Genomic DNA, 13,909 nt, shown 5'->3' on the forward strand with positions numbered 1-13,909 from the left:
CTAGTCCTTTTAATCCATTATTATGAAAATGTTTAAAGTATTTAAGTTAGACTGAAGCTAGCTGGAATATACCCGAACACATCGCACGTTCGAACATACAACAAAGTCGCCATCAAACTTTATTTATTCCTGAAGGAAAGGGAAAACATCGATAAAACCCCGGGGAAAGAGATATATGGGTAAATAAGTCGATTATACAAGGGGAAGGTATTATCACCCCTAACATCTGTTGTACTCAACGGGAACCGTTTTGATTGTTCTTGTTCAAATAGGTGTTATATCTACAGATTATTCACGAAAGAGTAAGGGAAAATGAAAGAATAGATAAAGTGCTCAGTGAGGATTAGGCCCCTCATGCCTACGTATCCTTATAGTGCAATAAGGAATTCAGAGCTCTGTAGTTCATAGAACTAATGATAGGAGGTGAAAAGAAGTTGTGATAAAGTTATGATCTGAGCCAAAGGATTGTATGATTTGAACTCCAAAAAGGGATGAAATATGAACCCAAGAGTAAACTAGCATTGACCAATGTGTGGGTAGCCGAAGCGTTCACCACTATATATGGTACGACAAAAAAGAAGGGTATTTCCTGTATATAGCTACAAAGTAAGTAAGGAGATGTTTGTCAAAGCAACTAGAGGACTAACAAGAGAAACATAACGACTTTTGGTTCAGAGGCAGGCACGTGATGAAGCTCAAAGAGATTTTGGCTCAAAGATAACACTATATTACATGGAGTGAACGAAGGTAGTAGATATTGAATGGAGGTCGTGATCAAGGATCCATGGAGATGAATGGAGGAATAGAGAAAGAATGAACAAATATGGATAAAAATGCTCATGGAGGATTCAAACCCTCGTGCCTATGTATTCTCATTGTGTAATGAGAAAGTCAGAGCTCCGTAGTTCGTGGAACAAATGGTGGCACAAGGAAAAGATTGATTGGGTTACCCAGGGGCAAGGTAAATTGCTTAAAAAGCAAGAGTGTGGCATTAACCTATGATGGTAATTAACCACAATGACAAATGAAATATGATTGGCCTACACACGAGAGGATTTGTAAGGAAATAAAGGTTTGCCTAAGCACGAGCGATGAATAAGGAATGGTTTGCCGATACACGAGAGGATTTACAAGGAAAAGGGATCAAGGGTTTGTCTAAGCACAAGAGGTCTTATAAGACAAACAATGAATATGAGATAATTTTCCAACACACGAGAGGGTTTACAAGGAAAAAAAGCTCAAGAGGTTTGTCTAGGAACAAGAGGTCTTATAAGACAAAAATGATTGGGGGATTTGCCAAAGTATAAGAGGTCTGACAAGGCAAACAATGATTAAATAGGGGTGGACATAAACACAAGAGGTCTGATAAGGCTCACAATGATTGAATAGGGTTTGCCAAAGCACAAGAGGACTAACAAGGCAAATAATGATTGACTAGAGTGGGCCTAAGCACAAGACGCCTGATAAGGCTCTCAATGATTAGATTGATTGATTAGGATTACAAGACTTGATTACAAGGGAATTGATCCAAAGGATATTTGGATATCAAAGAAAATATGATTAATAATCCACTGAAGAGAGAATGATTGATGTGCAATTGTGCTTCACTGTTGAAGTGTTGAATGATTGTTGCTTGCTTGAAGAAGACTTGTCAATTGTATGACTCAAATTGCACAAAAGTCTATGAACAAAGGTGAGTACCTTAAGCAACTAGGTCATTCATCCCGTACCCAAAGATATTCTAGACAAGGATATGAGTTCTCCACTCTCATCATTCTTTGTTTCTTAAGGCTCATGACATACAACTTGAATCAGAATTGACAAGTTGTCGATAGGAGATACTGATGATTAAACTTGATGTAGAAGAAGACTTGACAATCATTTTATTCGAATTATGATAAATTCTATGAATATAGGTGAATACGATGAGCAACTGGGTCATTCGTTCCGTGCCCAAAGATATTCGTAATGAGTTAATGGAATTCTCCACTCTCATTCATTATTCTATTTCTTAAGGCTCGTGCCACACAATATGAATTATGATTGGCAAGTGTTGATACATTTGTTGTGCTTGATAAGTAGTCCATTTTGTTAGCTAAGCTTGATTAATGTTGACTTTGAAGTCTTGATCTTGCATTTGAACCATGAGGTTTTGAGTTCCCGAGATTCAACATATCCAATACAGCTTGAGCATAATGGAATTTTCATATCGAGTGATCAAGGGTGTTTTGATCACTTGAATAGGCATGGGGATTAAAGCACAAGGAAAAGGATTTGGTTGATCAAAGTGAACTTTGATCAACTGAATCAATTGGGAAAAGCTGTTGGAAATTCTATGTAAAACCCTAAACTATGGGATCATGAAAAAATCAACTAATTAACAAGATTCACATGAGGAACAAATTATTAAAATGATCAAGGAGGCTTAAACAAATCCTAAGCTAAGAGATTATGCAAAAAATTAAGAGTTCCTAGTCCCTAGGGGCAAAATAGGCAATATGCACAAATTGATTAAATGGACTTAACAATCAAAATTAATTAAAATCAATTAAAACTAATTAATTCTAATTAATTTATTATGATATTATATTGTACAAATTAAGCTAACCTAGATTAACCTAATTCTAATTTTACCAAATTATTTCATACAGCCAAAGGTAAAAAAAATCAAAGATAACATAATTAATCCAAATTGATTAAGAATACTTAATAAAGATTAATAAAATTAATGGAAGCAGGGGTGTGAACAAATGGATGGGATGTGGATAGAAGGTTTGGGCCTTAGGCCCAAACACGTTCACACAAACCGGATCCAAACCGCGGGTTCCATTATCCACATGAGATCAGGTTTAGGGATCGATTCCTAGCAACACAACCCAAGTCTTCAACATTCATCCACAAAGCTCTCGTGTCCTCATCCTTTCTCGTCTAAATTCCAAAAGTTCGATGTATCATCATGAGCACACATGAACATAAATCAATTTCACGTTCCAACTTCAAATCAAAATCCTCAACGAACTACTGGTGCACGCGTGGTATGAGGAGAACGCGGAACCGCGACACAAATGGATTGTGAATTGAAAGAAAGAAGGAAGAAGAAAAACTCACAGGATTTGAATCTGACGTGGTGGTCCTCCGGTGATTCATCCTTGTGTCTAAGAAATTTCACTTGTGTCCATCTGTTGTAGTCATCAACAATGACTAGTCCACACTTCTTACCATTGACAGAGACAATTTTCACTGGACCAAACAAGTCAATGTGCAAAAGCTACAATGGTCTGGAGGTTGAAACAACATTTTTAGCCTTGAAAGACATTTTAGAAAATTTGCCTTTCTAACATGCTTCATAAACAGCATCTGAAGCAAACTCTAGATTTAGCAGGCCTTTGATAAGATTAAGCTTGTTAAGCTTATAAATCTTCCTCATGCTAACATGACTTAATCGTATATGCCATGTCCATTTCTCTTCATTCACAAGCATAAGACATTTTATATTTTGATTTTTAAAATCAGAAAGTCTTATCTTGTAAATGTTGTTCTTCCTCTTTCCATTGAAAAGAACTAAGCCATCCTTTTGAATGACAGCTTTATAGGACTTTTGATAGAAAATAATGTCATAACCATTGTCACTTAATTGACTTATGGACAAAAGATTATACATTAATCCTTCAACTAAAAGAACATTAGTAAGGTAAGGGAGAGTACATTTACCTACTATTCCTGAGCCAATGATCTTCCCTTTCTAATCACCTCCAAAACCGATGACGCCTCAAGGCTTAAGTTCCAAGATTTGGAACATATGCCTTCTTCTCATCGTGTATCACGGGCATCCAGAGTTTAGGTACCATGATTGGTGTCTCAACTCTACGACTAAGGATATCTGTAACATAAACTATCTCATCCTTAGATACTCATATCTTTCTGGGCCCTTTTGGGTTAGTCTTCTTAGAGCTCTTAACAACCTTGGGTTTTAGTGCATGATATTTATACATGAAAGCATGATTAGAATGGGCATGAGGTTTTGTTTTAACCTTAGGTTTAGAGATAGTTATACCTTTATACCTAACATAATTTTGTTTCCCATAAATAACAAAATGAGCCTTAAGAGTATTTGACTTGTCATCTTTTTTAGAGTTAAATTCGTCATCAAAATCATAGCCAATACCCTTTGTCTCGTTCCTATTAACGAATAAATCACGGAAGACATTAAGCTTCTATTCAGGATTTTATCAAGAAACTTCGGAAAAGATTTATCATACTTCTTTATGATATCACCATAACCTATAAAGGCTTTAGAAAGACTTTTCTTTTCAGGTTTGAGACTCTTGCTTAAAGGCACAAAGTTATTGTTTTTCAAAGTAAGATTTTCTTCACTCAAACTTGAAAACGCTTTCTGAAGCTTACAGTAAGTTTCTGATTTAGATACATGAATCTTTTTCAGATCCTTGTATTTGTAAAGAAGATTCTGATATTTTTCCAGAACTTCAACTAAACTAAATTCCAACTCAGAACGAGATAGTTCTGAAAATACCTCTTCAGAATCTGCCTCAAATTTTGATTCTGATTGGATTGTTTATGCAGGAGCTTTTATGCAAGCCATCAACACCATGTTAGCCTGCTATTCTTCAGAATCATCTTCTGAAGACTCTGAATCGTCCCATGTAGCCATCATACCCTTCTTCTTTCCTCTAAAGTTCTTTCTAGGCCTCTCTTTCTTTAACTTATGACATTCATTCTTGAAGTGGCCAGACTCCTTGCACTCAAAGCATGTGAGTTCTTTTCCAGGTCTGAACTTCTTGGATCCATAAGTGGACTTAGAATAACCACTTGTCCTTCTTTGTCCTCTGAATTTGCCCTGCCTTTTCTTCCAGAGTTGATTAACACGTATAGACAGAAGAGACAATTCATCTTCTTCTTTTGATTCCTCTTCAGACTCTTCATCACTTTCAGCTTGAAGAACTTTAGTCTTCTCGAATCTTGCTGAAGACTTGAAAGCAACTGACTTGCTCTTCCTCTTGAACTCATCTTTCTCAATCTCAATCTCATGACTTCTTAAAGAACTAACTAGTTCTCCAAGAGAAACTTTGTTGAGATCCTTCGATAACTTCAAAGAAGTTACTCTAGGTCTTCAATGCTTAGGTAGACTTCTGACGATCTTTTTAGCATGATTTTTGGTTCTTATAATCTTTCATTTGTTAATAAGTCATCACTCTTCTTTCCACTTTGCTACCACTTGCATCTACTAGGTGTATGTAGCCATCAACTACCATATCCCATAGATCAACACCGTGACCTAGAAAGAAGCTCTAAATTCTATCTTCCCAATAGTCAAATCCATCTTCATCAAAAACAGGAGGTTTATCATTGTAATGATCTCTATCATTTGTTTAAGTAACAGGTGGTGGAGGGGTAACCATTGTGTTTCACGCTAGATCTTTATCTGACATTGTTAGGTGTTTGATAATCTTATCAAGATCAGAACCGGAGCTCTAATGCCAATTGAAGGTGACAAGAAACACAAGAAAGTGGGGTTTGAATTGGGTTTCTAAAAAAAATCTTTTTCAAAACCAACTCAATAAAGAAAAAACACGAACAAGAAAAATAACAAAGTTGTTTTTATAATGGTTCGCTATTAATGAAGCTACCTCCAGTCCAACCTACTAGGGTGATTTCGCCTTCTCAAGAAGGACTTAATTCACTATAATCAAAATCTGATTACAGACACCACAAATACAAACCGTCCTTGTCTTCTTGAGTCTATCTGACTAAAACCTAGTCACTCAAACATATTTGAGATTTACAAGTTGTGTCTACAAAGAATGCTTCTAAAAGCATATTAACACAAGTTAATACAATGAATATATCTCACACAATAACGAGCAAAAACTCTTGTGCTTTTACAAAGAATATACACAGAAAATAATATTTACTAAGAGCTTGTGTATGTTCAATAGCGTAAGTGACTTTCAGTAACGTGAATTGTCAACCTCTTCAATCTTCAAGTCTCCTTTATATAGGCAGAGAAAAGATCCGTTGAATGGTAAAATTGGAATACTTAAATGCAGTTGTCTCTTTCATAGCGGTTTGCATACAAGCGGAAAAATGGTACAATAGTACAGTCCTTAGTCCACAAAATCAGGATAGTGGAGGAAAGGTGATTTGGTAATGTGTACTATTTTCCTAATGTAAAACCTTTTGATCTTATCTTCTACTCTTCAGAGGCTTCTGATAAAATGATGTTGAAGCATGCATAGAAAGATCAATAGACAAGCTGATAGAATCTTCACAACCTTGGTCTTCAGCGTCTTGACACAGATCCTCAGAACCTGGTCTTCAGAGTCTTCAAATATTGTTCTTCAGAGTCTTCAGAACTTGAACACAAAATCTTGAAGGCAGGCAAACCTTCAAAAGCTCTAACAATCAGAGTCATAGTCAGAAACTTTAGCACGAACGTTCATCATAACCATTGTCTAAGAACTTTCTAGAACTTTACAGCACCTTGTAAAGCACTTGTATCTCCTCAGAATCAGGTGTGTTAAGCCAGAATCTGATGATGTCACACGTCATTGCGTCATCGTTAGAATCTGTTAGGAAAAACTACACACTAGACAATAAAATCATTAGTGTACAAAATTGTTCTCTAAAAAATAATGCATTGCTATAATAAAAACTAAAAAGCGGATGTATAACCAAATCTTATTCTAACAAAATACATGTGTTTTGATTTTCGATTTCTAAGAATAGCCTTAATTTTCATTTATTCCATTTTTTTATTAAGTCTTTATTAACATGTGTTAAAGAGAGAGAGTTGGGCCGAGGAAAGATAGGGAAAGAGATTTTATACACTTTAATTTTTTATTTATCGTTTCATTTATCCCTCTTTTGTTTTTATTTTATTTATTTATTTATTAATGTGCCACTTGTTGCCAAATAATTGGCTAGATGTTAAAAGTTTTCAAAGTCAAGTATAATCAATTTTGTTGGCTGAACATGAAAAATGGGGCGCCATATCCCATATTTTTTCTATTATGTTTTTTGTTTTTTTATTATTTTATTATTTTGATTGTTATTAATTAGAAAAATGGGGCTTTTGAACTCATCTATATTGCTCTTCACTCTCTATTTTCAATTCACACCCCTCCTCTATTTTAATTAATTATTTTTTAGTTAACAAAAGTTAATTGATTAAATATTATTTTAGTTAATTAATTTTTTTAATTAAATTTAATTAATTTGATTAATTCATTGAATTAATTTTTAATTGATTACTTTTGATAATTAATTTTAATTAGCCTAGTTAATTAATTTAATAAATTTTAATCGATTAATTTCGCTAATTAAAAGTCTTTTCTCTTGATTAATTCAATTAACTTAATTAATCAACTTCACCTTCTAAAATCAATTATTTCAAGATAAATAAGCTCGATCCAATATCGAGCAACTTTCTCAAAACAAACCATTAAACCATCGATTCACAATCATTTCAAAACTATTTTCATAGTTCGCTTCACAATGCAAATAAAAATCTCGACCAAACATCGAGCGTGTTTTCCCAATTTAAAGTGAAAACAATTAATCATACTTAAACACCATTTCAAAGGGTGAAAATGAAGATGATCTAGAGCCTTCAATTCCTGTCCTCAGTTGTTTGGGTACGAGTTTCATTACTCGATCATTCGAGTAATCGTCATCCATTAAAAACTTCTAATCTGATCCGTTTCAAACTCGTCTCGTAGACAAACTTACGCGAACTCATTTTCGTAATAACTTAGACGAAAAAGGAGGTGGTCTAAGGCCTTCTCCTTCCCCGAGTATTTGGATACAAGTTGCCTTACTCGATCATTCGAGTATTCATCGTCCATCCAAAATACATTAACAATATTCAATCTTTTTGCAATTAAGAACCAAAAGGGACATGGTTTAGAACCTTCCATTTCTCTTCTCGATTATTCGGATACGAGTTGTCTTACTCGACAATTCGATTAATCGTCATCCAACAATCAATCTCAACACATTCAAAACCTTCTAAAAAACAAAAGACGCTTTGTTCATTCCGCGACGATGCAAATAACGTTTCCCCATGAGAATATCAAATGTTCTCCGCTTGAATGTGATGATGACATAAATCTGTGTTGATCCAGATTAAGTCATCTATTCTTGAAGTGATGCAAATGTTCAATTATCCATGTTTTGGGCATCAATGTTTTCTGTTCAAATGCGACTTGAGAATTTTCGCTAAAATCGACTAACACACAAACATTTGCTATCCAAAACTACATACCCTTGAGTTCTCCATTGCACCTAGATATACGTAGGAGTGAGATTCGCAATCTCGTCAGACACATTAATAAAAAATATTTTGCGACCCCTTTCTCTTTAATTCTTTACAACTCGAAGAAAACGATTAACGATAACTAACATTCAATCACAAATCTAACTAAAGTTTCTGATTGAGTATAACGATAACTAACATTCAGATTTATGTCAGAAGATTAATGTCAAATTTAATTCATTATATATTTTCCTAAGTTTTTATGCAAAGATTTTATTTGGAAAAGTATTATTTAATAATTTTTCTTTGAAATATTTACTTAAATTTGATTTAATTAAAAGATTAATTTTTTAAGAGATTAGATTCAGTCTTATTTTATATTAACTCTATTGGGCTTTTTAGCTTAATATAGAGATCATTCTCTTTTTTGCAAAGACAATTTAAGAGAGAAATTTGACATTTTTGAAGAGTTTTATGGTATAAAGTTTTATATTGTGTTGATTGTTTAAAACTCTATTATTGTCAGTCTTTTCAACTTATGAAAGGGTGGAAAAGCTCCAGGTTAACCTAAGTCATGGGCTCACAATCACAACTACAAAAAAAAAAAAATTTAGCTCAATTGGAATAAAATTTGACCTCGGTTGTGTAATGTAGGGTGTAAGAGAAATTGTGCAACTTTTTCTCCCGTGGCTGAGGTGAATATTTGAATTATTATAATTTTATATACTAGGTTAATAGTACTGCTGGCCCAGTACAAAGCATACCAGGTAAACATTTCAATTATTATAATTTCATATTCTAGGTTAATAATATGGCAATTGAATTTGTTTATGATTTAGATTCTTACTTATATTAATTTTTTTAAAGGCAAATAGAATATATATATATATATATATATATATATATATATATATATATATATATATATATATATATATATATATATATATATATATATATATATATATATATATATATATTATATATACTCTCGACTCAAATAATAAAGATGGATATTTAATAAAACAAATACAATTTAAAAAAATATTCTTATATTTGTTAAATAATTTTCTTTACTTCATTCACTTCTCTAACAAATCCTTCTATTCGTCAGCGTCGATATTAGATATAACTATTTTTTTTTCTGACATAAATGCCACGACAACCTTTTCATAAGTCTAAATAAATAATAAAAATAATATTAGAATCATCCTTGATATAGTTAGTCGCAAGTGAAAATTATCATATTCTGTAACATTTCTTAATAACATTAAATACTGTTTAAAAATATTTAAAATATTATGAAGAACGTAATAGATTAATTATTAATGAAATATATAATGTATTAGTGACAATCTATAAGACATAATAAAATTGAAAAGCACATGGGATCGTTAGATTATACTGCTAAGTATTCATAATATTGACTCAAAATATGTAAAAGTAAGTAATTGCTAAAAATGTGTATGAAATGATAAAATTAATAAAGAAAAAATGATCTTACACTAAATATTCTTGAAAAGGAACACAAGAATGTTTTATACATTAACATAAATACCTCCTTCCATGTTTACAAAATCGGCAAGAGCTTCAGCGGTATGCGCGCCATCAACATCATACATAACACCAACATCGTACATGATATCGACACAACCTGCAACAACAATTAGTAAAATCAGATGAAACATTAATTAGAAAAAATAAATTCAAGAGGATCAAACCCACAACCTTGACTACCATGTTTCAAATTTGCTCACAAATTCATTTCTTATTTTTTATTTTATAATTTATTTAATATAATATTAACTATATATTTTACTTACAAAATGAAACCCCTTAATTTGGAGGTCATGGATTAAGGACCGTCTTGCCCTTGCTCAGGGATGACTATATATATATATATATATATATATATATATATATATATATATATATATATATATATATATATATATATATATATATATATATATATATATATATATATATATATATATATATATATATATATATATATAACAAAAAAAGTCAAAGAGTCCAACACAAAGAATGGTATAAGGTGTGCCAAACAAGAAAAGAAGAACTTGCTAGCACAAAAAAGTCAACACAGATCTCATAAAAACCCAAATATAAATCCAACCACCAAGCGAGGGGGAGATAAAATAGAGTAAAATCACAAGTCCAGAATTTAAACAAAGTTAGATCTTTCCAACAAAGGACACATGCAAAAATAAAGAACTCACATAAATCAACAAGAACACATCTAAAGGAAGGTCGAAGCCACTCACCCCGCTATTAGCTCAGAAATAAGATATGGTTCTCAATGCTGGTTGAGAAGGTACAAGAGTTTCTCGGAGACCTAGCAAGAGACCGTTTTCAAGTCAAGATAATACTCATGTCTTCCACTCGAGTGAATATGGTAGGGTTCCCTGCAAACCTACAAAAAAACTATTTCCAAACAATTTTCATGTCTATTGGTTGACATTTCCATTCGAGTGAATATGGTAGGTTTTTCTATTAGTTAGCATCCCATCTAATATAATAGACTTTTCAAGACTTAAATAGTTATATCGTCATTGTAAGTTAACGAGTTGTTGGATTTCATCCCTGTATCTTTTTTTTCTTAAAAAAATAATTCTTGAAAGTTCAATATTTTTTGATATTAATCCCTAAAATTAAAAACCGCGGTAAAAACCTTTTTTATCTACCGATTTTGCTGCAGATTTTAACTTTATAAACGAATATCAAAAAGATTTTAACACTCAAAGATTATTTTAAGAAAAATATATATGAATAAAAACCAAAAACTCTTTGAGTTAACTTACGAGAATGGTTTAGTTATTTAAACTTTTTTTTTTAATTTAATAAAACTTGAGTCAATTGAAATGGAAATAAAAACAAAATTAAAGGCTCCAATAGTTCCTTGTGCCGATTGAAAAAGAATACCCATAAGTTGCTTTGCCAACGAAGAGAAAAGAGATATTTATTTATAAATAAAATAAAATTAATTTTTTTAATGGTTGAGATTCGAAGCGTATTTCAGAGACTTATTCAATAGGTTTATAGTCTAAGAAAATGGACGATTTATTAGTTATTAAATAAAATAAAATAAAATAAGGGAATCTATTAGAATAGACAACAACTTAAAGCAATATTAAACCGAAGTGAGAAAGTCTATACTTTGCACGTACCTCCCACACCTGCCACTAAAAGAAGACGACGAGCCATGCAATAAATTGCCATAATCAATAAAAGAATATGATAACCCTAAATATCAGACAGTTATATTCTCATTTTTCATAAAGTTTCACAGAAAAAAACATGCAAACTTGTAACATGATATCAAAGTTAAGGGAATTATTTATTTTCTTTGGTTCGTACGATAATTTAACATTTCAAGATTTCTAGGTCCTAGGTTCCAAATTTAAATCAATCGTGGACCTTTATATTTTATTAAGATACTGTATTACTTGCCAAACACGTCATTGATTCTTCATTAATACTTTGTTTTGACAAATTTGGCAACACATACCCTATATATACACACACTCCATCTTCTTATTTACTCACTAACAATATCACAATATAAATTATCATTTCCAATTCCTAATAATATGGCTTGTGAGACTGAAAAATGGTTGATTTTTCATCTTTTTCTCTTGGTTGCATCCTATATGCGACGTTCTTGTGTCCATGGAGAATCACCTCAAGTGCCATGCGTTTTCATATTTAGTGACTCCATTTCTGACAATGGAAACAACAACAATCTTGTAACTCAAGCAAAAGCTAATTACAAGCCATATGGCATCGACTTTCCACCAACCGGTCAACTAGGACGATTTACCAATGGACTAACAACAATTGACTCTATCAGTAATCTTATTTGCACCATTGAAACCAATATTTTGTAGCCTATTTTAATTTCATATTTTGATTATTTGTTGAACTCACACAATCAATGGTTTATCGTTGTAGCCAAACTACTTGGATTCGAGAAGTTCATCCCACCTAATGCAAACACTAGTGGTGCAGACATCCTTAAGGGTGTTAACTACGCATCTGGTTCAGCTGGAATTCGCGATGAATCTGGCATACAATTAGTATATAAATTGTTTATTCATTGAATATTATGTCTTTTTTTTTAATTATTATTTTAAAATAGTTTTAAATAATCACTTAATTAATGTTATGCAATACATGCAGGGTGAAAGAATCCCGTTGAGATCACAAATAGAAAATCATAAGATCATAGTTTCTGAAATAGTCAACAAGCTTGGAAGTGTATCAGAAGCTAACAAATATTTGAACAAGTGCTTGTATTATATGAATATTGGCAGCGACGATTACATAAACAATTACTTCATGCCCGAAATATACCCAACAAGTCGCATTTATAACCCGGAACAGTTTGCTGAAGTTCTTATCAACCAATATTCCCTTGAAATACTGGTATATATATATATCAGAAAAGTTTATCATACTTCCAAATACATTTTGCTTCTAAATTGTTAATATGATGATTTGATAATTTGTATACAAATTGGTATTTTTGGTTTACAGGATTTGCATAACATTGGCGCAAGAAAATTCATACTAGTTGGGTTAGGACTATTAGGTTGCACTCCAAATGCAATTGCTAAGAGTGGGAATAATGGGTCATGTGTTGAAAGTCAGAATGCTGCTCCATTTATATTTAGTCAGAAGCTGAAATCTCTAGTGGATAAATTCAATGCTGAACTTCATGATTCCAAATTTATCTTTGTGAATTTTACTGCTGGCCCAGTACAAAGCACACCAGGTAAACATTTCATAGTCTCTAGATTAATACTAAAGGAATGAATGCCTTATCGTTTATTCTTTTTCAGCTTTTACAGTTATCAATGCTCCTTGTTGTCCAACAAGGGAGGATGGGATGTGTGTTCCTGATTCGGTACCATGTCCGAATAGAGATGATTATGTTTTTTATGATGAATTTCATCCCACGGAAGCTTTTAACAACTTCAGTGCATTAGCTTCATATGATAGTTCTGTTAGTCCAGACTCAACCTATCCAATGGATATAAAACAACTTGCTCAATATTCTATATAAACTAGTGCAAGTCACAATGGATTGGGACTCCATATAAGAATAATAAATTCCCCTTATTATGTATAAGCTATAAGCAATTGCTATTGAGCAGAATAAATTAGGACTGCTTTTGTAATCCTTATATTTAATAATATTATAAACTTTAATATATATGTATTCAATTTGAGTAAAGGGTGGCAAAACAGAAAAAAATATGCTCAATTAATATTCTATCGAAGCAAGGCATGTTTACTTTAGTAGGGGCTTACAAAGTTTAGAAAATGTGTAATGTGTCAAGAAATATGTAACAACTTAGATATAGAAATATGGTTTATAAAGTGCAATCTGGAACTACAGCGGTTACTAATATAGTATTTTCTGTAACTCTATTAAGTTGCAAGTGTGATGTGCATCAAACAATTCCAATCGTGATCGTTCAATACTTCTTACTAAAGATTAGAATTTTAGAACCATGAATCACAATCTTAATTTAACAGTTTTTCAGTTGTGTGTTCAAAGGCCTTTTAATTGATATTCACGAAGCAACAACTCGCAACTTATCTTTCAAC

At 32.3% G+C, this 13,909-nt stretch overlaps 1 protein-coding gene across 1 annotated transcript; it reads left to right on the forward strand.

Annotated features, from left to right (window-relative positions):
* The first annotated feature begins 11,865 nt into the window (after positions 1–11,865).
* On the forward strand, positions 11,866–13,383 carry LOC127080185 (GDSL esterase/lipase At1g29660). The gene is made up of 5 exons (XM_051020518.1): positions 11,866–12,145; positions 12,248–12,372; positions 12,476–12,721; positions 12,833–13,070; positions 13,138–13,383. Exons 1-5 carry the CDS (start codon positions 11,887–11,889, stop codon positions 13,359–13,361), a joined length of 1,092 nt encoding a protein of 363 aa, XP_050876475.1. The 5' UTR covers positions 11,866–11,886; the 3' UTR covers positions 13,362–13,383.
* Positions 13,384–13,909: the final 526 nt, after the last annotated feature.

Source organism: Lathyrus oleraceus, chromosome 1 (genome assembly GCF_024323335.1).
Source record: "Lathyrus oleraceus cultivar Zhongwan6 chromosome 1, CAAS_Psat_ZW6_1.0, whole genome shotgun sequence".
NCBI classification, from domain to species: domain Eukaryota; kingdom Viridiplantae; phylum Streptophyta; class Magnoliopsida; order Fabales; family Fabaceae; genus Lathyrus; species Lathyrus oleraceus.